Below are 25,204 nucleotides of genomic sequence, written 5' to 3' on the forward strand. Positions count from 1 at the left end.
TTGCCACCCCGCCCCGCCCCAGCCTCAGCTCGCCCCCACCGTCCTCTAATTTCACGACCCTCTCATACAGGGGGTGGAAGGGTGTGGGGGCGGTCGTGAGGTCCACCCGGCGTGGAGATTAGCAGGGAGGAAGAGAGAGAGGAGAAAAAAGGGGAGCAGCGGGAGATACGGAGGGAGGGAGACGGATGGATGCTCTGATGACTCAGACAAGATCACTTCAGGGTCTGTGACTGTTTCCTCTTTTGTCTCTTTGTCTTTCCTGTTTACTCATCAGAGCACATGTGGGCACAGGGAAGCACAGAGAGAGAGAGAGAGAGAGAGAGAGAGAGAGAGAGAGAGAGAGAGAGAGAGGGAGAGGGGTGTGGGTGGTTTAATATCCTGATGTGCTTGTGTTAGTGTTGAGAGTGTCTGTCCATGTGTGTGTGTTACACGTGGGGGGGGGGGGGTTGTTTTAGAAGTGTTACGGGGGCAGTGAGTAGTTGGTCAGCTATGCCAGGAATGTCCTCGGACAATCCAGCCTTTAATTGGTAAAGAGATCAGAGCGGCAGGATGAAACACTAGACTGAACAAACACACAGGGTTTACCACCCTGAGTGAACTGACCCCCCTCCCACTTCCACACACACACACACACACACACACACACACACACACACACACACACACACACACACACACACACACACACACACACACACACACACACACACACACACACACACACACACACACAATAAGGTTCTGCTCAACAAGTGGTAATGTATAATAATAATAATAATAATAATAATAATAAATACGAAGAATAATAATAAAGTTAAAAACTATAACGCATTTGAAGTCTGAACATCAGGATTCATAGTGATATCCTGTATGTAGGACACCGCCTTATAGAATTCAACATTGCTGTAAAATATAAATGGAGAAGACACAACATGATATGTAATTAGTGGGATGGGGGTATTTTTGGCAACAATTATTGTTGCTTAATAATAACAATAATCACATTAATTATTATTATTAGTGATATAGCTTGACGTGTAAGGATGATTTCGACTTGGACATTTTTGCTTATTTATTTCTTCCTCCATTAGGCCATGTCCTCCCCCTACTGGCCATGGCACACAACTACAGGCTTAACTCGTGACCCGCAGGTCCCGCGGGTATACCCGCAGTCTGGGCGGTTGAGGGTGAGCAATAAACATTCAGAAAAATTGCATTGCTCATAAGTCTTTTATTTTAATTGCACCCATAATTCAGCGCAAGATTAGGTGGACAATTAATATTTGGAAATCACACGTTCTGGCGCAATTAAATGCACTTGTTTTCCTTTGCCGTTGCTGTTGAACGAGTTGAACAGCAACATATTCACAGTAAAACACCCCAAGCATTCTGTGCCTTCTGTGACTGAGTCGTAAACCAATTATATAAAAGGAACATCAACCCACGGTCGACTGCCTTTGGAATATTATTCCAGACAGTTCCATAAAAACATCTATTAAAAAAGACGACAGTAAATGTTTAGCCCGAATTGGAATTTAGGCGGCCTACACAAATTTTATCGGATGCTGACGGACGACAGTAAATGTGTTCCTTTTCCGCCGGTACATGGAATGCGGGGCAACAATAACACGATGCAGCTGCTGATGCAAATGCCTCCAATTTTCTGCTTCACCAGACCAATGTGGGAATACAGGCATGCCTCTCAAATGGAAACAGTCATCCTCATTTCATTTGGTCCGCTGACCACACACATGCATCATCTTCACACTTAGCTGTGGTAGACCATATGGAGGTGAGATTAGCCGCGCAGCCAGGGAGACTTTTATTTTAGACGAAACAAAATTCTCATACAAAGCCAACAAACGTGTGAAATAAATACAATCAGTTGAAGACAACACAGATCCGTAAAGAAGAATTGCACTACACGCTGCAAAACAAACACTATTTTCCTCTTCGACTGTTAATCCCCCCCACCCCCGCTGTGAGATAGACCAGCGATGAACCTACCTTGTAGATGCTGGACTTGGCATTGAGGAAGAAAAGTTCAATGGTGGCATTGTCCTTCAGGTAGGAGATACTCTCAATGTAGAACCTGGGGGGTAGAGGGGTATAACATTCAGAATGACAGCAAAAGACAAGAAGAAGAAGTCTGCAAAGGTGGTCATTTCATTAAGTGTAGTTCAAATTGTTTCAACAACAACCAAATACCTCGCTCCCCCTCCTGTGTCATCGTCAGTGGATGCATTTTGCGCTATAACCAAAGTGACCACAGGAGGGCAGGCATAACAAAGGATGACCTTCGGCACTGCCGTACACTTCCTCCCCAAACCAATTCCCTGTCTCTAACCGAGCTTTGTGGCAATGATCCATCATCAGCACGTGAGTGTGTTCCACATTTCCTATGCCGACACACACACACACACACACACACACACACACACACACACACACACACACACACACACACACACACATTGCACGTGCGCACGCATGCCCGCACACAACACACAGACAGGCTGAGGAAATGTGCACACCATTGCACTTCACACATTGTCTGGTACTCTGCATCATCAGCAGAGCACTGTGATCCCACACGCACATAGTCACACACACACACACACACACACACACACACACACACACACACACACACACACACACACACACACACACACACACACACACACACACACACACACACACATAATGTTCCCATTGGTAGCTAGTAGCTATTAGCTGGAGAAGCACAGTAACCCACTTCTGGTTGAGCGCCGTGAAGTGAGCGAATGTAACAACGGCGTCTAAATTTAGCCAGCGAATGCACGCAGAGCCAGAGGGGAGATACTATAGCGAGCTGCGAGCATCCTCTGTGTGGAACGTGCACATCTGAACGACACACCATGTTCTCACGTGTCACATTATACACATTATTAACTTTTGTGTTCGCTACGCTGTTGAGAACATGTGTGCAGGTCTGCAGATCGGGTAGCAAAGCAAGCTGCTGCTGCTGCTAGGTATGCACGTGCGCGCGCACACACACACGCACACACACGCACACACACATACACACACACACACACACACACACACACACACACACACACACACACACACACACACACACACACACACATCATGCGCAAAAGGTACTGGAACATATCATGAAGTGGCTTGATATTCTCAACCAAGAGAGAAAAAAATGGAAAGCATGTGAGTGTGTGAGCACGTGTAAGCGATGAATGCATGTGTGGATATTAGGTGTCGATCTGTGTGTTTGAGTGTGTGTGTGTGTGTGTGTGTGTGTCTTTAGAAGGAGCAGGGATGGAAAGAGGGCTGTAGTGGGATCAATACTGCAGGGCTTAAATCTTGTTACCCGTAGAGCAGCTGCAGACAATGAGAGAAGGCCTGTCAATATTCAATATGAACATTTAATTAAAGCCACCCTTGATGAGACGAGCACACACACACACGCACGAACGCACGCACACACACACACACACGCGCACACACACACACACACACACACACACACACACACACACACACACACACACACACACACACACACACACACACGGCATCGCACAGCAGGAGTCTGGCATCAACCTGACATCTGCAGTATTTGGCAGATAAACACACAAATGTACGCATACACAAGTAAATGCAAATAACTTTGTACGTGTGAATGCACGAAGGACAAATAAACACACCCACATAAAACACGAACCACACACTGGGCTCATTAAATGTAGGCAGGTATGGCTGATAATGCATTCAGCGCTGACATTTTGGCTGATGGTAGTTCTATCATGTTTAGGATCTGTATGCGTGTGTGTGGGTGTGTGTCTCAGAGAGGGAAATAGAGCTTGACATTTGGAGTGATTGAGGCAGTAGATGGGAATGAACACCGGAACCAAACAGGAGGAGTGAATCCCCCCCCCCGCCAAAACACAAAGTCAAAGTTCACAGGGGTCACAACACCACCTCCAAATCCTCAAACATCTATTATTCTATGTAAATACACGCACAGACCTACCCAACCACTCACACAAACACCCAGACAATCAAAACTAAAAAATGGAAAACGCACACAGTTGATGTCGTTGTGGTTAAAAGAACATTGATTGTAACAGAAGATCACTGCTACCTTCCAAAGGCAGACAGACCCACTGCAATGAACAGTGGATCTGTGTGCATGGCCATAGGCTTGGGCAGATTTACGATTAAATCATCTATCTATTTACATTTACATTTACATTTAGTCATTAGATGCTTTTATCCAAAGCGACTTACAAGGGAGAATAACATTCAAGCTACATTGCGACAGAGACATTAGTGTAACAATAAATACTGCTAGGTAGTGCTAAGTACTTGTAAGTTAGGAGAGGAGGTACTCTCTGAAGAGCTGGATCTTCAAGTGCTTCTTAAAGACCGAGAGGGAGGCCCCTGCTCTGGTCATGTTTGGCAGCTCGTTCCACCAACGTGGAACTACAAATGAGAATAACCTGGATTGCCGTGGTTGTACGGAGCCAGGCGACGCTCATTTGATGAGCGCAGCATCCGAGGGGGTAACATGTGCTTTTACAAGAGCATTTAAGAAGGTGGGAGCATTCCCAACAATCACTGTGTAGGCCAGCATAAGAGACTTGAACTTGATGCGAGCGGCTACAGGTAACCAGTGGAGCTCGATGAGCAGCGGAGTGACATGTGCCCTCTTTGGCTGGTTGAACACCAGTCGCGCCGCCGCATTCTGTATCATCTGCAGTGGCTTCACCGCACAGGCCGGCAAGCCTGTTAAGAGAGCGTTGCAGTATCTATCGGCGACCAACTCCATCGATCGCGACTGACGTCGACGACGGACATCGATGACGGACGTTTTTCTTCCCTTTTTTTTTATCCGCCAGGAAAAATCCGAGCATTGAAACGCTGTCAGTGCAGTTTACCGTGTCCTGAAACTGGAGAGGGGGAGAGGGGAAGAGGGAGAGAGGGAGCGAGGGAGGGAGCCCTCTCCGCTCAGAGCTGTCGAGTAACCACTGGTGATCAGCGACTTTAAAAGGGGAAGGTGCTCAGAAAAAAACATAAAAAATAAAAAAAAAGAAGCCACACGGACGCCCGACTCCGCTCCGAGACATTTTTCCCGCTCTGGGCAAACGGAGCAGCAGAGCGGAGCGCGGATCACAGCACTTTTTTTTATTTTAGATCTGTTTATTTTCATTTGTTTCCTACATGTATGAAACCACAGCTTTAAATGCAACTGAGTTAAGGGACTGTCCTGTTCCGTTCCAAAAAAAAAACCCCAAATAAACCTTTAGTGGCGATCGCTGTCGATTGCAATTTTGCACCGTCGGCCAAGCATCATTACGTGACCCCTTATCACAAACGTCCGTGTGGAAAGGGACCACTCGTGACATTGTCCAGCACAGTGGCTCGTGTGCGTCACGTTGTCGCACTCCCTCGCGAGCTCAAATGTATGGTCCCCCGGGGGGGCACGTTATGTCACACGGATAACTTTGGGACAGAGAGTGCGGGGGACGAAACAAAGCGGGACATTTTTTCATTTTTTTTTTTGACTCTTCCTGTTGGGCTTGGAGCGTGAGTCGGGGTTGGGTGGGGTGGTGGGACATTTATAGGCTAAGAGAGGTCGAAAATTGCTACCCTGCTTCCACAATCCTTACAAAAAGCCAACGTGAACAAAACACACACACACACCCACACACACAAATATACACAAATAGTCTCTCTCTCTCTCTCTCTCTCTCTCTCTCTTTCTCTCTCTCTCTCTCTATCTCATATACACACAATGTGCAGCCTGTGTGAGTCAGGATCAGGGAGCTGTTTTATATAAGAGTGGGACTATTGTGCGGGCAGTACAAAGGGCTGTGGGGTGGGGGTTATAAGCCTGCTATTGCAGGTCACAGCTGAGAGGGACTGGGCTCGTACAAAGCTTCGAGAACTGACAGCGATAGGAAGCAACGAGAGGGTGATGAACCTCGCCACGGGGAAGAGTGGTGTGTGGCTGCCGGGCAACGGGATAAAGAAGAAAAAGTTGGATGGATTCTCAATAAATAAATATCCGCGTTGGCACCGCGTTGAAATGACAAAACATCTCTCAGGGCTCTTCTGGTTAAAATAAATAAACAAATAAACAAATAAACAAATAAACAAACGAACAAACAAACAAATAAATATATATATATATATGCAGTTTGAGTGTGGCACTCTGTAGTCATGGCGACGCTGTTTGATGGGATTTGCATGAGGCGCATACAGATGAGCTCTAAGAGGCTGGTGATTGGCCGAGGGGCTGCGTGGCGGGAGTTAAACAGCGGGGTCAAAGCAATTTCATAGTTCCCTGTCATAATTAAGCCGGCTAATCACTTCTCATTATTAAAATCACGTTCACAAACACACGCACACACACACACACACACACACACACACACACACACACACACACACACACACACACACACACACACACACTCTCGTACACAAAACGTACGCTCTAAAATACGATAAAAACACCCAGCATGGCGTGTGTTGTGCTGCTGAGTAGGTTCAAATACATACACGCTTGACCTTGCACTCTACACACACACACACACACACACACACACACACTCACTGTACGTCCAACCCTCCTCGAACCGCGATCCACATGTTCAGATGACGTGCTGAGGGTGGCAGAGGGACGTACGTACCTCACACAGAAGTAGAGGACGATGGGCCCGGACTTCTTGGGAAACTCGTGGTCTAGGACCCTCCTGTCCAGCTGCAGCCAGCTAAAATGGCCACTGTTAAGGATAACAAAAAAAACAGTCGATGAGCAGTGACAAAACGGTGGAATATAGGAATATGGTGACTTACTACCCCTTAGAAAAAAACATCTCTCTTTCACTTATACCCTTTTCTTTCTCTTCTCCTGCTGTTCTCCCTCACCCCCGCCTTTCTCTTTGGAGTGGGGAGGAAACCTGCAGAGGCCGCTTGTCACCCTGGTAACCCTGCATGGCTTCCTGAGCAACATCTACGTATGTCTCTCTCTCTCTCTCTCTCTCTCTCTCTCTCTCTCTCTCTCTCTCTCTCGCTCTCTCTCTCTCTCGCTCCCTCTCGCTCCGCTGAGGGCTTAGAAACTCAGGCGTCTTCCCATGGACACACAGGCAACAAATCTACGGAGATGTGGGGTTGGGGGATGGGGTCTTCGTGGCTTACGCTGCCCATGTCCAGCTACTGAAGTGGTCATGGCTTTGTAAATGCCACACAGCAGAGGCCAGGCGTTAGGAAGGCTTCATCAAAATAAAAGGGCGCAGGGGGGAAATAGTCATATAAGTATGACGGACAAATGCAATGCTGTGGCTTTGATTTTTCTTTTATACGCAAATGTTTATATACAGTATATGCATGTGTTGGTACACGTCCGGGGACAGGCTGCTGTGCTGCTTTCTGGGTCACCTGGCACAATGAAGGGCATTTGAATGCCATAATTTGCATTTGCAGCACACGCCTCACGGCTGACAGTCAGGTGAGTGCAGAGACAGACAGGCAGAGTCCTGCGTGCTCTGTATGCATAGTTTAGGAGTAATCTCACCACCTGTTCATAGCTGCAGCTGGATTCTGAGAAACCCCTCCCCACAATGCAGCTGGTCCTTATATCTCCAGAGAAACCCTGGCTGATGCCCGCCAAGGTCGCCTTGGGTGTTTGTTGTTCGCTAAGCTTCACTAAGAGACACCATTACCCATTAGCAGGATTGTGTCCTGACAAGGGCTCGACTGTCTGGCTTTCACAACATCATTTACACAAAAGAGATATTTGAGAAACGATGATGAGTAATGGGAATATTATAGCAAGGCCTTGATTAGAACAGCTCGCGACTTACGTATCGTCAGTGTAGGAAATCCCAAAGTACTCCTTCTCCTTGAGGTTAAAGTGCGAGGCCACCAGGTCCAGCAGGTCCTTCGCCATAAGCTTTGGCTGTCGGGGAGAGAAGAGACAGAGTATTATGGTCTGGAAAAAGGCAACGGTTGTATGTGATCGTTGTGCCTGCGTTTTGGTTTGGGGAGTGTGGTTTGTCTGTAATGTAAAACGGCGCTAATGTATGAACTGTGTTTTGCCGAGGTTTGTGCTTGTGAATGAAGGCATTTTATCCGCTATTGATTTACTGCAATGACTAAGCATTTTGACATGCGACGGGGGAGCAGGGCATGGAGCGAAAGAGAGAGAGAGAGAGAGAGAGAGAGAGAGAGCGAGAGCGAGAGAGAGAGGGAGGAGATGGATGAAGTGTGGTGGTTGTTGCTGACGGTGCAGGTACCCTGCCCTTCCCCTGCCTAGACTCTCTCCTTTCCTCCCCTGTGACCCACAGCCACACTGCGGAGTCATGGCTGCCAGCACAAAGCACTGTGCTGCAGGAAGAAACTGAACGAGGGAACAAGAAAGAAAGAGAGCTGCAGCGAGCAACAGTAAGAAAGGGGGTTGCCTTGTCGACTCGTGTGTTTTATCGTCGTGACATATGCATTCTGACCCAAACTCTGGCAAAAGAGAGTCAGTTCATTAATTGCAATGCCATTTCAATCATTAAATCACTCCAAACTGATGTCACGACAGCCCTGCTTAGCGTTGTGACTCGGAACTTCTTCCAGGAAAACCCCCGATCAGAATCTTTTCAACTGATCCAGCATGGAGAGAACAGCTCCAGTTGGCTGTCGTGCAGCGGGCAATTGGAGCTGGAGCTTTCTGCCGGGAACAATATTGCCCCGCGATAGTGAAAGGTTCAAAACTTCACCTTCAGTGCTCCCTTAACTGCGTGTTAACACCCCCCGTTCAAAACAGTCGGAGCCGAGGGCTGAGAGAGCGTCTCGAGGCAGAGAGGAGGACCGGGATCGGGACCGTTACCATATGCTGCTGGTTTGGGACATTTTGAGCAACAGAGGGCCCCACCCTGAGGTTAACCACGGGTGTGGCACTTCACGGAGACGCACGCCTGCGCGCGCACACAGACACGCACGAATCACAGACACACATACGCAGAAGACGCTCAAAACACACAAGCAGACACACAGGCATGAACACAAATGTGCACAAACATGCAGAGGCGCATGTTCAGCTCATCTGGGGAGTGCACGCGCGTGCGCACACACACACGCGCACGCACGCGCGCGCACACACACACACACACACACACACAAAGATCATGTGAAAGAGAGCAGATCCAGCTTCAGTGGCGGAAACTAGTGAGAGCTATTTAAAGTGAAGGTGATGATGTCATCCACACTTGTAACACACACACACACACACACACACACACACACACACACACACACACAAACACACACATACACACATGAGCATACTGACACAAACACACAGCCGCACACACTCACATCCCGGCTGACCTAGATCCCGTGTAAGAGCTCTACGCCTCCAGGCGGTGAACCTGCTCCACAAAAAGGCTGCTGAGAGGGGAGAGCGGAGGTGCGGAGGTGCTCTCACTCCCCAGACCGACGGAGGAGGAGCGGACGGCATTCAATCACATCGCAGCCACGCCGCCTCATTTGGTCCCCCCCCCGCCCCGACACGCGGGCCTCCCCGGCTCCGCTCTCCATTTCCCTCGCTGCCTCGCCGTCTCGGGTGTAGCCGCGGTAATGGATGTTTTGGTTTCGGCTTGATACGGAGACCCCGGTGGTCTCTCATTAACGCGAGGCAGACGCCCCGTCCTGGCAGCCATATCTATTAAACGCCATAACACCGCCCGCGCCCGCCACAGCAAAACAACCCATCATTCGAGGACGGGAACTGACGGACACGGCATCCAATGGGGGAGCGGCGCTGCAAAACAGGAATAATAAAGGAACCACATGGCGTCAAAAATAGCTCTGAACTTCATCGTTCAAAAATAACCCCAACAAAAAACAAAACGCTGCATGATGTGGTGGAACAAGAGGACAAAGGGATCTAGTTTAATAAAGCACACGGGCTGCATTAGACACAGTAATCCAGTTTGGTTCACTGGTCAAATAACTAGCCGACACACACACACACACACACACACACACACACACACACACACACACACACACACACACACACACACACACACACACACACACACACACACACACACACACACACACACAATTTTGAATGTGGCAGAATAATAAAAGTGTAATAAAGTTTGATTGTACTCCGTCCATGCCTGTGTATGTGTAATAAATTATATGGTTTCTTTTATCACACACACACACACACACACACACACACACACACACACACACACACACACACACACACACACACACACACACACACACACACACACACACACACACACACACACACACACACACACACACACACACACACACACACACACAAATGGACATAGTTATCTGTCAGACAGGACAACCCACTGCTAGCTCAGACAGCATTAGCGCTAACCAACAGTTAGCTTGCGCCTTCTCAGCACTACAGCTAATTAAAAGCTGGAGGAATTACAGAGAGGTAGGAGTTAGGAGGAGCAGGACGGAGCCGCACTAATGCAAGACAGCGAACCCGCAAACATAAATCAATGACGGCTCATATGTTCATTTGGCGGGATGCCCACCGTCAGTCAGCCATGTTTCGAGGGCTCCAGGGAGTTAGCCCCGTTTATGAGACCTCCACGTTTTTGGGGCCTTCGGATGAATCCTGAGGTCTAAAGGAACCCGCTATTCATCGTCATCAAGTCATCCTCGTGAGTGCTCAAAATCAAGCAAAGCATTTTGTTTTGGGTTGCCGGGATACAGATGTGAGAAGTGGGAACTCATCTATTATGTTCATCTGCCAAACCGATATATCGGTCGTTGTTTGACTTTTTTGACCGCATCGGGATCGGCAGTTATGCAGCCGATGTGTCCAGATTTTGAAATAAGAGTAATAAACAAAAAAAACATTGATTATTTATCCTGTACTTCTCTGTTTTAACACTACTTTTAAGTTTCTCACCGAAACAAAGCGCAGAAGTCCAACTAGGAATTATGAATCCCTCCATCTTTTAATGTTTGCACTTGCACTTAGACACAAACACCACAGGGTTTCAACAGGAAGCGATGCTGCGTTCAGTGGAAGCTCGGAAAAACAATTTGTTTCGGAAGTGATGATACGTTCAAAAAACCCCCAAAAACAAATCAATTTTAAATTACATTTAAAATGCATGTATTTATTTTTATGTTAAATGATCTAACATATATAAACTTTAATATAATATCGGCTTTTCAAATTGATTTGAAAATTTGGCGCTTGTTAAGAAAAGATCGGTCAAAACGTCGGTAATCGGTGAACGAGGACTCTCCAAATTCAGGATCGGCATCGGAGCCAAAAATCTAGTATCGATCAGCTCTAATTACTCTGTTTCCAGGACCTAATGTTCAGGATCCTGGCCCTATCTTGCAATAGGCAAGACATGCAATAGACATGCAAACCTACATAATTGGCGAATATTTTAGTTGCAAAGTTCAAATACAGGCACAAAAAACTGCAAAAAACTTCCATTTAAAACCTTCCTATCTCGGAATTGTTTTTTATTCTTCAGAGCAATGTACGGCGCAGTGCGTTTGAATAAGAAAGTATCTTTTGAAACAGCTTGTCCATAAGCGCCATTTCAGATACTGAACAGATGCTATCAGATTATGGTCTGGGCATTATCACACATCAGAGGTATGGACATTACTCTTTCTTTTTATGTTGAGGGCAGGCACGGAGTGTCTAGTCGAGAGAAGCGGGAAGATCCCGGTGGGCCAGGCTGGTTGTTGGGCCGCAAGGGCCAGGGACAGGGTCAGTAAACACAAAAAAACTATAAATCATGCAGGCTGTTGGGTTAGGTTATTTAAATAACTATGATCACTACTGTGAGTACGTTTAGGACTTTTATTCAACATCAACTCCACACGACAGCATTTGGCAGTAGGCTTACTTAACCATGACTAGCTCTGACTTGGCCAAATGTGCCAAACTCAGCAACTTGTTTACAACAATCTCACGGCTTGAGAGTGAGAGTAAAGTTACGAAACAAGCGGCGCCACCAGAAGTTGATGGTTATGAAAATGAAACGATGCAAGCTTAGGCTACACTGCCAAGATGTCAGGCGTGCAAAACAAAATATACGTAACTTATAATGTTGCCCACAAACCACAATTCAAGTTTAGTGTCAAGGAATTGTGTGGCGTCCTGGGATATAACATATATGATACGAATACGTGCTTTAAATTCAAAATTATATATTGTGATGCCACCAGCAGCAGCAGCAGCAACAGCAACAGCAGCAGCAGCAGCAGCAACAGCAGCAGCAGCAGCAGCAGCAGCAGCAGCAACAACGGCAGCGGCACCGGCGGCAGCGGCACTGGCGGCAGCAGCGGCGGCGGCAGCAGTAGCAGCGGCAGCACCGGCAGCGGCACCGGCAGCGGCTGCGGCAGCAGCACCAGCAGCAGCACCAGCAGCAGCGGTAGCGGCGGCAGTAGCGGCGGCAGTAGCGGCGGCAGCAGTGGCAGCGGCAGCAGAAGCGGCGGCAACAGCAGCAGCAACAGCAGCAGCAGCAACAGCAGCAGCAGCACCAGCGGCAGCGGCGGCGGCAGCAGAAGCGGCGGCAGCAGTAGCAGCAGCACCAGTAGCAGCAGCACCAGCAGCAGCGGCGGCAGCAGCAACGCAGCAGAAGCGGCGGCAGCAGTAGCAGCGGCAGCAACAGCAGCGGCAGCGGTAGCAGCAGTAGCGGCAGCAGCAGCAGATGCAGAAGCGGCAGCGGCAGCAGCAGAAACAGCAATAACAGCACCAGAAACAGCAACAACAGCAGCAGAAACAGCAACAACAGAAGCAGAAACAGCAACAACAGAAGCAGCAGCAGCAGCAGCAGCAGCAGCAGCAGCAGCAGCAGCAGCAGCAGCAGCAGCAGACCAGTAAAGCAATTTGCTGCTGGCGGTGAAGAAGCGGCAGCAGTACCAAGCACCATCCATGAGCCAAGAACTCGAGAGTGGGCAGGTAGGATTTCTCAATGTTAAAGAGGATCAGAACACTTTTGCCTTGTAGGGAAGGGGGCTGAAAATTACAACAATTTCCTTTTTTAAATTTGATTTAGTGTCAGAGGCAGTGCCAGGACCCAGTGATGTGCCCAGAAGGATCCCTGCTGTGGAAGGCACAGGTGAGCTGTTGTACCGCAGTGTGTGAACAATAGGCTTGCGTGGCAGCGATCGCCAACTGACGCCGGGGGGTAAACGTAATGTAATGTGGCGAATGTGGTCTCCCTGCTACAGAAGTGCCGGAATAATTATTTACAAGTAAAGTATTTACACAAAAACATCCATTTTTTACTGAATGAAGTCCCATAGCGACGGAAAGCAACGGGGAGACGGCACAGTGGGGACAAACAGGTTTTTCATACACTAATTTCTCAGTTTCATACATTTAGGAAACAAACTAAAATAAATAGATCTAAAATAAAAACACTGGCGCACGCCCAGTACCCGCTGTCTGGACAAGAAATTTAAAAAAAACTAACAATACGGAGCAGACCCTTAACTCAGTTGTGATTAAAAATTTGACATGTAGGAAACAAAGGAAAATAAATTGATCTTAAATAAAAAGACAGGTACCTGAGCCTGCATGCACCACTGTCTGGAGGAAAAAAAAAGAAAAGAAAATGCTCCAATCTCCGAGTTGAGTTTACGTTTTTCATTTTCCATACAATAAAGAAACTAAGGAAACCTTTTTCTATGAGATCATATTATATAATGTGATATTATAATCACAAGGCTTGCATTTGGAGCGGGGAAGTGGGATCCGATCACAAGTGGTTACTCGACGGCCCTGAGTGGAGAAGGCGAGAGCCCCCACCCCCTCTCTCCCTCTCTCCCTCTCTCCCTCTCTCCCTCGCCGCCTCTCATCTCCAGTTTCAGAACACGGTGAACTGCACTAGCACCGTTTCAATGCTCAGATTTTTCCTGGCTGATGGAAAAAAAATCGCGACCTTAGGAGTCAATCGCGTTTAATCGTAAATCTGCCCAAGCCTAGTGAACAATCTAAGTAATCTATCTAATGACCAGATATAACAGTTCCAGTATCACCACTATTCATACCCACATATTACTTGTGACCTGTCATGCTTTTTTTATCATTAATAGTAGAATAGTAAACAGATAAAAGACCACAATTGAAAGGGAATAGGATGAAAACAATATGATTTAAGACTGCATGTTTTGGCATGGAAAAATAAATCTACGCTGTTTCGGTCAAAACATGTTTCCATGTTAAATTTGCTAAAGCCTTATGGGTGCTATTTATTGTGATTGAATGCAGGTACAGCTGAGTCTCATAGGCCTACTGACGGATGTGGAAAAGAGAGAGAGCAGAGTCTACTCAGGGACTAATCACGCAGAGCCCTGAACCACAATATAAGAAAAAGACAGATGAAGATCCTGCTGTTGATTGTTTTGATTACTTTGCCCGCCCTCAGTCACAGGATATAGATATGAATTTTTGTTATCATCCTCAACAAACACCAAAACGTCCTACAAAGTTTTCAGCAGAAACGATGGAACCAACTTCAAGTGGTTGACTTACTGTGAAAAAAACTGTAATGTACCTTACTCTGTTTGGCATTTGACCATTTGGTTAGTGATAGCCCTTTCATAAAGGGAGGCATGAAAGCCTGGAAACATATTCACCAAAGGATAGTGGAACATGAAAAAAGTGAGATCCATAGAGATAGTGCAGATGCATACTTTCTACATTTAAAAAAGGCAGATGGGAAAACCCTGTTGACTGGCAACCAAATGTCATTACATACTGTAGCGAGCAATTGAAGAAGCAACGTCAGGTGATGGAGCGTGTAGTGGATGTCATTAAAATTATAGGAAAATATGGCCTTAGCTACAGGGGAGATAAAGCAGAGGCTGTTTATAGCTTGGAAATCTTTGCTGTTAATGGACTGATTCTAGAACTGATTCTACTCTTGAGCAAATATGACTTGTTTACCTCCAAGAGCATGTAAACAGTTGGATAGAGAAAAGTAAGAAGCAGCATGAAACTAGCGCAAAGACCGGAGGATATCTTGTTGCCCAGCTGTCAAAAGACACAATCATCAGCAAAGTTGTGGATGTCATCAGCAGCCAACTGATAAAGGCCGCTACTGCAGCGGAAGTTCGGCAGGGAGGCATGTTTTCAGTCCAACTCGATACGACCCAAGATATCAGGACCAGTGTTCTATCATACATACATACATACATACATACATACATACATATGTCACAGATGTCATTCATCAAAGATTGATCACTATGGTGGACTGTGGCAGGGCAGTATTTTGCCGAGCTACTGAAACAAGTATTATTGAAGCTCAGTATCGACATTGACACGTGTGTGGGCAACTCTACAAGGGGCAGCATCGGGGGCTCTCTACACTACTCTCTGAGCGGTCTCCTACTCAGATTCATATATGGTGTTAGGCACATCTTCTGAATCTTGAGCTGGCAGACACAACAGGCAGTGTTGGGGATCGTGGATCACTGTCTCCGCTGCTTAATAATATTGCACTGTACATAAGAGAGTCATACAAGCGTATGCAAAAGTGGGATGAGATGAGTCAAGACAAGCATCGCAGACGACTGTGCCCAACAGGGGAAACTAAGTGGTGGGCTAAGGATCAGGCTCAAAGGAAAATGTTTGGGTGCTTCGGGAATCCTCAGGAAGCCTTGTTTTTTGACGCTAAGCTAAGTGAGGGCCAAGGCAAGGGGATTCATAGAAGGCCTTCTGAAGTACGAGACAGCGCTCACTGCTCAAGAAGGAAGACTATGAGCTAGTAGTGCAGACTGATCTTACTGAGAAAAGGGTCAGAAAAAAAAGAACAAAATGCCAGGAGACCTTGCAGAAAATGAGCCACTAGCATCACCTGATACAGGACTTCAGGGCCAAAGTACAGAACACCATTGTAGACACTGTGACAGACAGTATTCATAGGAGGTTTTCTGTGAATGCAAAACTTTTGCTGATTTTGCCTGTCTGGACCCTAGAAACCTTGCTAAAGCGAGGGAAAATGGGCTCCCCAACTCAGCTCCCGGAGAAATAAGCAAATGTCTGCTTAGGTTTGACTACAGAGCTACGGTTGTCACATTATGTGGTGAGCTGTTCAGCCTTGCATCCCAGTGGGACAGACTAAAGACGTCGTCTCTGGAAGGTTACACTGTCAGTACAGACAGCCAGTACGATGCCACAAGGAAATGAGGAGGATCCTTCCATGGAACAGCATGATGTGGAACTAGAGAGAAAAACATGTCCTTCCTATAAAAACTGTGCAATTTGTGTTCATCTCACCCTCTCTCGATGCAATCTCCTAACTGATGCCTACCATGTGATTGGACTGGGCTACTACTTACATCACACAAGTAACCTGTGAGAGAAGCTTCTCAACAGTGAAAATCATAAAAAACAGATTCAGGAGCACTATAACCCAGAATTACCTGGATGCATTCATACTCATGAGCACTGAGGAAGAAATGATCAAGTCTTTGGACAATGATACTGTAATAAACAAAGTTGCAGAGACCAGTGCATTGCTCAGGCATTCATCAATGTTTTAGGGTTGGGAAGAAATAGACTACGAGGTCCTTAACGGGGGAGGTCCTCAGGGACCCTTGGGACCCCCCACCCCCAGCATGTATCTGCCGCTCCACTGTATATGCAAGTCTTTTTATTTTAGATCTATTTGTTTTCCTTTGTTTCCTACATGTGTGAAACCAAAGTTTTAATCACAACTGAGTTAAGGGCCTGTCCCGCTCCGTACTGTTCCAAAAAAACCTGTGTGTCACGCACGTCCCCCCGTTGCTTTGGGTTGCTTCGGGACTTCATTCAGTAAAAAATTGATGTTTTGTGTAAACACTTTACTTGTAAATAATAAATCCTGCACGGTTTATAATCAGAAACTTATAGCTTAGCTACTCTTATTTGCACTGAATTGGAAATGATAATGTTCTAGAAAAATACACTGAATTACAGGGTTGTAGAGAATAGTGCACAATAGCGGACTTACATAGTAAATAGGGCTGCCCCCAAATAGTCGACCAAACGTTATTCGACGACAGGAGTCTTAGTCGACCACGTTTTTCACTGGTTGGTTGGTCGCAGCGTTGCAGGAAAAAAAACCTCCAACCGGGAGCTGTGCAGTGTCAAAATCAACCTTAAAACCAATATGGCTGAACCTGTGTTTGAAACACTAGAGGGCTTTTAATTTGAAACTAATTTTGACAAAATATCCCGTCCAGGGACGGAGAAGGCACGGCGGGTAGCAAGTCTGCGGCCTGGGAAGTGGTGAGGCCGTGCGGAGGGGCGCAGCAAGTAACTGAGTCCACGGCCCCGAGGAAATGCGCCCGACGAGGGGTCCCTAACAAGGGGAAACGATGTTCCATACACCACATTTCAGTGCAAATTACATCAATATATTACTAACTGACTGACTAAAGTTAAAGACATTTCCTGTTTATTTTTTATTTTGTTTTAATTCGTTTTGTAAGTACACCAACCTGTCCACTAGTTAATCGATCGTGGATAGCGTCGCTAAAATGGGTTGTTAATTTATCTTGGGGTGCACGTTTTGCTGTCCCTATTTTTTAATATTGAAAAGTGGTTGCCAAAGAGGGCAACCAGAGGTCACTAAATGGTTGCCAATGGACTCAAGCAAAAATGTTTTGTTGCACACATACGTCCACATACATCCTCTTTGTGGCCGTAAGTGAATGAGCTCTCCGGGGGCGGGGGGGGGGCGCTGAGCTTCGGTTAAAACTATCTGGGTTTTTTTTCCTTTTCCATTTTTTGGGACTTTCTAAAATCTCAGAACAAAGGACAAAGAGCAGAGGAGCAAAATAAAAGGACCAAATTGTGTAATCATCTGGGTCTCTGCTTCCCAAAGGGGGAGGAGGCGGCGGCGGCGGCGGCGGCGGCGGCTGGGGGCCGCGATTCGATGATTGAAATTTTGCACAATCGCCCAAGCCTCACAGTAACACAGCCCAAAAGGTGGTCAAATTGTAACATCTTAAAATTAGATCTTCGAATATATTCAAACGTTTGAATTTTTTCAGAAGAAATATTCAAACGTGATTTTGGCCAATGTTAACAGCCCTAACACACAGATACACACACACCAATTTTCGCTCCCTCCTAGTGTTTCACATGATATACGATGATGAAAAAAATGCATATTTGCAAGTCGTGCTGGTACTTGTAGTTATAACATTTAGGAGCGCTGTCTCCAAAAATAGTCATAAAATGTGACTAAATGGTCGCAGTCTGGAGCCCTGAATGTGTCCATTAATAAAATAAAAATAGGGCCTAATCATAAACGTGCGACGATTAGTCGACTAATGGCTTGAACTGACAACTAATAGTTGATTGTATCCAGCATGGTACTCCAGTATAATAGGTTGTGAACTACAGATCCTCCACAGGACAGAGTTATTGCAGCAGTTGTTGATGATTAAAGAATTAGAGTTGCATTGCAGGTTGAGAACTTGAACTCCACTTGCACTCTAACTCTGTCCTGAATGCGATGGCATACAAATACTCTGTTGTATGCCCAGCATGCTGACAGCACAGGTTAAAAAAAAAAAAAATAATAATAATAATAATAGGTTGTGAACTAAAGTGGGCTGGTCTGAGGCATGAAACTCCCAGGCTGAAAATGAGTCCCGCTCCGGCCCTGGCTGAGGTAACATAGGACCTTGAGAACATAAGGTGGACCCCATAGCAGCCATTCTTCAGTATAAAGAATCATGTCAAGACAATTCAGGTAGTTTACTGTGAGACACGCTGAAAGGGTGATCTCTCTTAGCTGAACGTTCTGAGCCCCAATACCTGACTTACATCCCTGTTGTTTACTAAAAAATAATTGTGTTCAATAACTAAACCTAGCACCGCTGCATTAGGATTAACCTTCTGAGAGGACAAGTTACAATGTTCTTTCCACCTAATGTTGAAGTAATGCCGTAAAATATGACTTTGTCACACTGCAAAAACCCCGAATTGTATTCCATTTATTTTCTATGACTTCTACAACATTGGCTAAAGATTTCCGATGTTTAATTTCAACCCACACGTGTGTTTGGTGGGTGTTTCCTCCCTATTTCCACCCAGGCAAGTATGTGTGTCCACCCCCGGGCACATAGCTCTCCACCAGCGAGGCAACGCGCCATAAACCAAACCCACAAGACACACTGTCGGAGGGAAGAGGAAGGGGATGAGGATGAGGGTGCACAACACGTCTTGGGATGGAGCCGCGTGAGGGCTGTGGTTTATGAGTTGATTTGAGATGTTGTAAGGGCATCAACAAGACAAACTTTCCGACTTTCACTGCCCGTATCTTTTTAAATCATGGTGAAAGACGTGATATAGGAGTGTTTAACTCATTATCCTTCACGTGAGCCTCCATGTGGTCCTCCCCTCAAAGAAAATCCCTTGCTTCTCTGCTCCTGCAGAAAAAGAGGCGAGTCCTGATCGGCTTGCGGACACACAGGAAAACTCTGAATAACTCTGGAATCCTCTACGGTCCCGCTAACCACTCGATGCCATACTAAACATCCGCTCAGCGCAGAGGAGGAAACCGGGAAGAAGAGGGACGCCCGGCAAGAAAGGGAAGCAGTGAAAAAATGACGAGAGAGCGTCTTACATAAATACAATCTGCTAATAACATCCTCTCTTGCTGCCTTTCAGCCATGTACTCCCTTACTCTCGCCCCGGTTTTTGACAAGCCACACTTAGAATATTACTAATATGAACACTAAATCACTATTGCCTACAAAATGTATCCTAAATGACACACACAATAACTGACTGTATTTCTTGATGCACGTTAAACTAAACTCATTCAAAAATCTGCTTCAGATAAGTCAACTCTTGATGTAATTAAGTTGAGAGTGCTGCTCTCCTTTTCAATCGGCTTGCAACCATCTACTTGAAAGAATCTTCCATCCCCCTCGCTTACTCCTGTTGTGCATCATCCCTTTGCTTCCTGGCTATTGGGATGAAGGGATAAGGAGAGGATTGGTGGAAGACGGGACCCGGTTTTCCTCAGAGGTTTAAAGGGAGCCAGCTTTGGAGGAACACGGCCGAGGAAACAGCTAAAGTGTACAAGAACAGAGAGAGACGCAGACAGAGAGGGAGAGCGAGAGCAGAGGAGAAGGGAGCGAGGAAGACGGTCCGGTGTGACAGGAGCGAGATGAGATGGGCGGAGGGACAGGGCTGCAAGAGGGAGAAAGAGAGACAGAGGCTCAGTTCTGGCAGTGTAATCAAATCAGAAAGCCTGTAGATCTCCTTCTCTTTCCTCTCCTGCCCGTCGCTCGAGTCTCATCTCTCTTCTCTCGGTCCAACACCATCCTCTGTTCAAATCCCCATACCTCCAGAGGCCTTCACTCCCATCATCCCACTCTCCCCTTGCTCCTTTTCTCTCCTTCCAGAGCAATTACCCTTCATGTCTTTCATTCTCTCCGTCCAGCAGAATGGGATAATGGATAGACCCATGTGGGAGGAGGGGTTTCTCACAACAACAACAACAACAAGGACAACAAAAACACAAACTACAGTCCATACGGCCAAATCATAAGAGGGACAGAGGAATGGTGAAAGTGAATGCCATTTACTGTCCATAATGTCCACCTAGAATGACCCTGAGAGGGAGAGAGAGAGAGGGAGAGAGAGAGAGATAAAGAAAGAGAGAGGGGGCGCATGGGTCCACAAGAGAGTAGAGGACTGAGGGAGTGTCTAAGTGATTGAGAGCAGCAGAGAGACAGTCAATAAAAATTAAAAACCACATCAAGTGGAAAGGGGTTAATTGTTCACTGGTGGATTGTGCGTCACTAGTAGTGTACGAATAAACAATCCAACCAACCCAATAAGAAGAGAAGGTGTTCCTGATCAACACCAATTGCGGATAGTGCATCACTAGTAGTGCACCACTAAACAACCCAGCAAGAAAGTGTTACTAAACAACCCCCAAAAGTCATGGGCTCCAAGGGTGCCGGGGGGGGGGGGGGGGCGGGGGGGCGGAGAGAAGGCTGTGGAGTGCACCCATACCTGAGGTCATTAGCACAGAAGGCCTGCTGGGAGCATGGATGGATTGAGGGCACGCATGCAGGCTCGGTTTTTGGCAAGACAGATAGAGAGCATAAGCCCCAAGCATCGGCATTTAGAGAAGGGCCGATGGGAGGATGGTTTTGGAGAGATAGAGGGGGGAATGTTTGTCTAATGGAGGGCCTCGTTAGGGGGATGTCTGGAAGAATCAAGGGTGAACAGTGAAGGATGAGTTTTACGAGAATCGTCGGGAGCGGCGGCTTCAGTTAAGGACGTCGTTAGGACTGAACTACGTGCTGCCGGACGCAGAGCTTCATTTGGGGCTTCATTTCGTGTGTATGTTGTGTGCGTACGTGCAATGCATGTGTGGCAAAGATCAGGTGAGCGGCAAGACAGAGCAATGTCGCTGCTTTTCCTCTGTCAGCAGTAATTGAGCCCCGTAGGACGACGGGCAGCTCCTCTCTTCCACTCTGAGGGATGGGAGTCTGCAGAGTCTGCTGAGATGCAGCAGCAGACGCAGGGATAACAAGGGAGAAAGAGAGAGACTCACCTGTACAAGGAGCTCCAGCTTCCTGTCATCCAGGAGATGGACCTGGCATCGCCTCCCCTCGGTCATCTGAGAGAGAAAACAGAAAAGACGCGTATTTGTTACTACGCAGCTAAATTCCGTGGTGGACCGACTGTGCGTGGTGGATCTCTCTGACCACCGCATTTGTGGCATCAAAGCAAAACTCCCCTCAGACGCTTAACAAGGTTAACTGGGCCAGGCCGACGAGACACAATGGGCCAATAGAGATGTCTTCCTGACCCCCCACCATCCCCCCTTCCTCACTGACATATCTGACATTCCTTCTTTAAGCAGGAAGTCCATTCACCATCACTGGATGACAGAAACGTCCTCCTGCTCACAATGCGTGTTGTGACAGCGTGTGTTTTTGTGTCAACCATATTGTTCAAATGCTAGGGAGAACTGCCAAGAACCGCCAATATCCGGCTGGGAAGTTCAGGCGTAAACATCGAAGCAGGTGTAACGATGACAAAAGCATGAGCAACACATGCCATTTACGCAGTGTACCCAAATACACACAGCCAAGTATTGTGCAAAGACAGACGAGGCCAACCTCTTTCTACCACAAAACTTTTCGAAAAAGGTTTGCCAGTGTACATAACAAACTCTCTAAAATAGACGACTGGAGCTGAGAATACCACCTGGGAAAACACCGGTAAATACTTCAGACCTTTCAAAATAGGCGTACAAACTGTGCCAAAGTCTTATGGGCGTACATGGGCGTGTGCGGTAGAGTGTGTTTTGCATGTGTGCGCCTGAGCTCTCCGCACATGTGGAGTTTCTCTTCTCTTTAACAGGAAGTGGAGGCCCTGAGGAACACAAACACCCCCCCCCCCCACCCCCCCTTCAGACACACACACACACACACACACACACACACACACACACACACACACACACACACACACACACACACACACACACATTTCCCTCACATCTGGGAGCTGTGAGTGGGTGGAGGGCAGTGATGGGGGTGTGGGGAGGGTGAATAGGATAAGGGTCGGGGGGTTCGAGAGAGAGGACTGGGCAGAGAGAGGAGAGGAGAAGAGACCTTCCTCAGTGTAGAAGTGCTCTGCCAACCGAGAGCTGTCACTTCACACCTCACATGTGAAGTGGGCTGGAGGTTGTGTCAAAGCACACGCTGACTGTAACCCCCGAGCTGCTCCCAAATACCTTTACTGAGTGTGAGGTGTCTCCTAAAATGACTAGACTCTAGTGTTATATGCCGAGGCGTCACTTGCTTCCAACCTTTGCCCACGGGCAAACGTCTGTGCCCTCCTAAGTCATGGACAGTGTGTGTCCATCCACAGCAGTGATAGTATGTAGCCGCTTGTGCATTTGTATTTCTGCTCGCAGTGCCAAGGTAGAGAGGAACACGGGAAGGGTGGAGGAATATTAGCAACTGGCTGAGGACACACCTCACAGACGGAGGCAGAGAGAGGAGAGGTGGAGTGCTATGCCAACATTCTTCCCCGTGTGAACCCTTCCCACTGGCTACTGTTGTTTGTTGTTGGGTGGTGTTAGTTTGCGTTTGTGTGTTCACGTGTAGGTGAGATTGTGTGTGTGTCTGTTTATGCAGGTGTGTTTAAAAGTGTTGTTAAATGTGTGTAGGTCTTGTGAGGTTTTCCCTGTATGCAGTGGGAAGGACCAACCAAAAGTTGTCCAAAGAATAACCGGTGAACTGGCGACAGGGTCATGGGCGCCCATGAGATCACTGATGCACAGGGGGAGCGAAGTCTAGCCCGTCTGGTCTGATCCCACAGAAGAGCTACTGTAGCACAAATTGCTGAAAAAGTTCATGCTGGTTATGATAGAAAGGTGTCAGAACACACAGTGCATCACAGCTTTTACTGTGTATGGAGCTGTGTAGCCGCAGACCGGTCAGAGTGCCCATGCTGACCCCTGTCCACCGCCCAAAGCACCTACAATGGGCATGTGAGAGTCAGAACTGGACCATGGAGCAATGGAAGAAGGTGGCCTGGTCTGATGCGCCACATTTTCTTCTACATCATGTGGATGGCCGGGGTTAGGGTCCCATCTGATCGAGCATCTGTGGATGTGCTGGAACAACAAGCCTTAAAGGATCTGCTGCTAACGTCTTGGTGCCCGATATCACAGGACACCTTCAGAGGTCTTGTGGAGTCCACGCCTCCACGGGTCAGAGCTGTTTTGGCGACACGAGGGGGAGCTACACAATATCAGTGGTTATTGGTGGTGGTTTTAATGTTGTGGCTGATCGGTGTATATACACACACACACATATATATAAATACACACACACACACACACACACACAAATGTTTGTGTGTGTGTGTGTGTGCAGGAAGGGAGGCTTTGACCAGTTTTCACGCCCAATTCATGTGTTGTGGTTTGAGCGTGTGGCGTAGGTGCATCTGTACACAAACACACGCACATGCAGACACACACACACACACACACACACACACACTGTTTTCCATCCTCAATCTGCCTCCACACCTCGTTCTATCGAATTATGTTGCTTGCTCCTGAACTTTCTTTCCTGTTCATAACAGTGTTGCTGTCATTGGTTGTGTGTAGTAAATCAGACATGCACGAATGATTAAGCTCTGGGGGTGCTAATTCTGGAAGCTGGTCATCCCATTCACTGTAAGTGTTTAGATGTGCGTATTTGGTGTATTTGATGTCAGAACAAAGTGTGCTGACGCGACTCACTATATGAGCCTATGGCCCACTATTTGAGCTTGTGACTCTGACCGGTCCACCTTCAGTGTGACCAGAGAGGGCTCCAATGCACTGACCAGACATCTTACACAACTCCACTATCTGCTGACCCCTGCAAACTGCACTGCAGCCGGTGCACACCAACACACACACACACACACACACGCACGCACACACACACACACACACACACACACACACACACACACACACGCAGACATAAACAAACACACATCATCCCTCCCTCCTGCTTGGGGCACCTGGGAACAGCACAAAGCCTAACGTCAAGGTTACAAATCACTGGCTGAGGGCTGAGTATTTAGGGAGCCCAATCTGGTCAGAACACACCCTTATTATCCTCAAGTATAAGAAGTATAAAGGCATTGGGGGCGCAACTGACCGCATTGACCCCCCCCCCCCCCACAGACAAAACATTTCCAAATATGAAATACATGTTGACAAACTTGTCCTGAATAACATGGCATTTGAAAACAATTATCTTTTGCACGGACGGCCCGCCACATGAAGACAGTCTGAGGAAACACAAACAGCCGGAGTATTGTCACTCTAAACAAGGTGCGCAAACTCCTGCCCAAAACTGGGGCGCACACAACTAATTCTTACAACTTCACGTCGAGCTTGTTGGAGCGAACCGGGTCGGACGTGCATTCATGGCACGGCTGCCCCGGCGGGTCCGTCGTCACATTTGAATCGAAACGGAGGGAGAAAAAAAAAAAAAAAAAAAAAAAAAGGGGACGAAACGCGACGCAGCCCCCGACAAAACACCACGTTTTCATCAATCACCCGCCCGCATATCCCGTCCGTACGCAGGCTACAGAGTCACGGCAGCGGCCGCGGACGAG

At 47.3% G+C, this 25,204-nt stretch overlaps 1 protein-coding gene across 1 annotated transcript in view; it reads right to left on the minus strand.

The window, feature by feature from the left end:
- frmd4a (FERM domain containing 4A) overlaps positions 1 to 25,204 on the minus strand; it is a gene marked incomplete at both ends in the record, with an annotated part of 48,828 nt that overhangs the window by 21,907 nt on the left and 1,717 nt on the right. Inside the window, 4 exon segments of the mRNA XM_080002437.1 lie at positions 2,008 to 2,092; positions 6,702 to 6,794; positions 7,875 to 7,969; positions 21,621 to 21,686. Coding sequence (XP_079858563.1) covers positions 2,008 to 2,092; positions 6,702 to 6,794; positions 7,875 to 7,969; positions 21,621 to 21,686 — 339 coding nt within the window.

This window comes from Zeus faber (genome assembly GCF_960531495.2).
Source record: "Zeus faber genome assembly, chromosome: 6".
Lineage (NCBI taxonomy): Eukaryota > Metazoa > Chordata > Actinopteri > Zeiformes > Zeidae > Zeus > Zeus faber.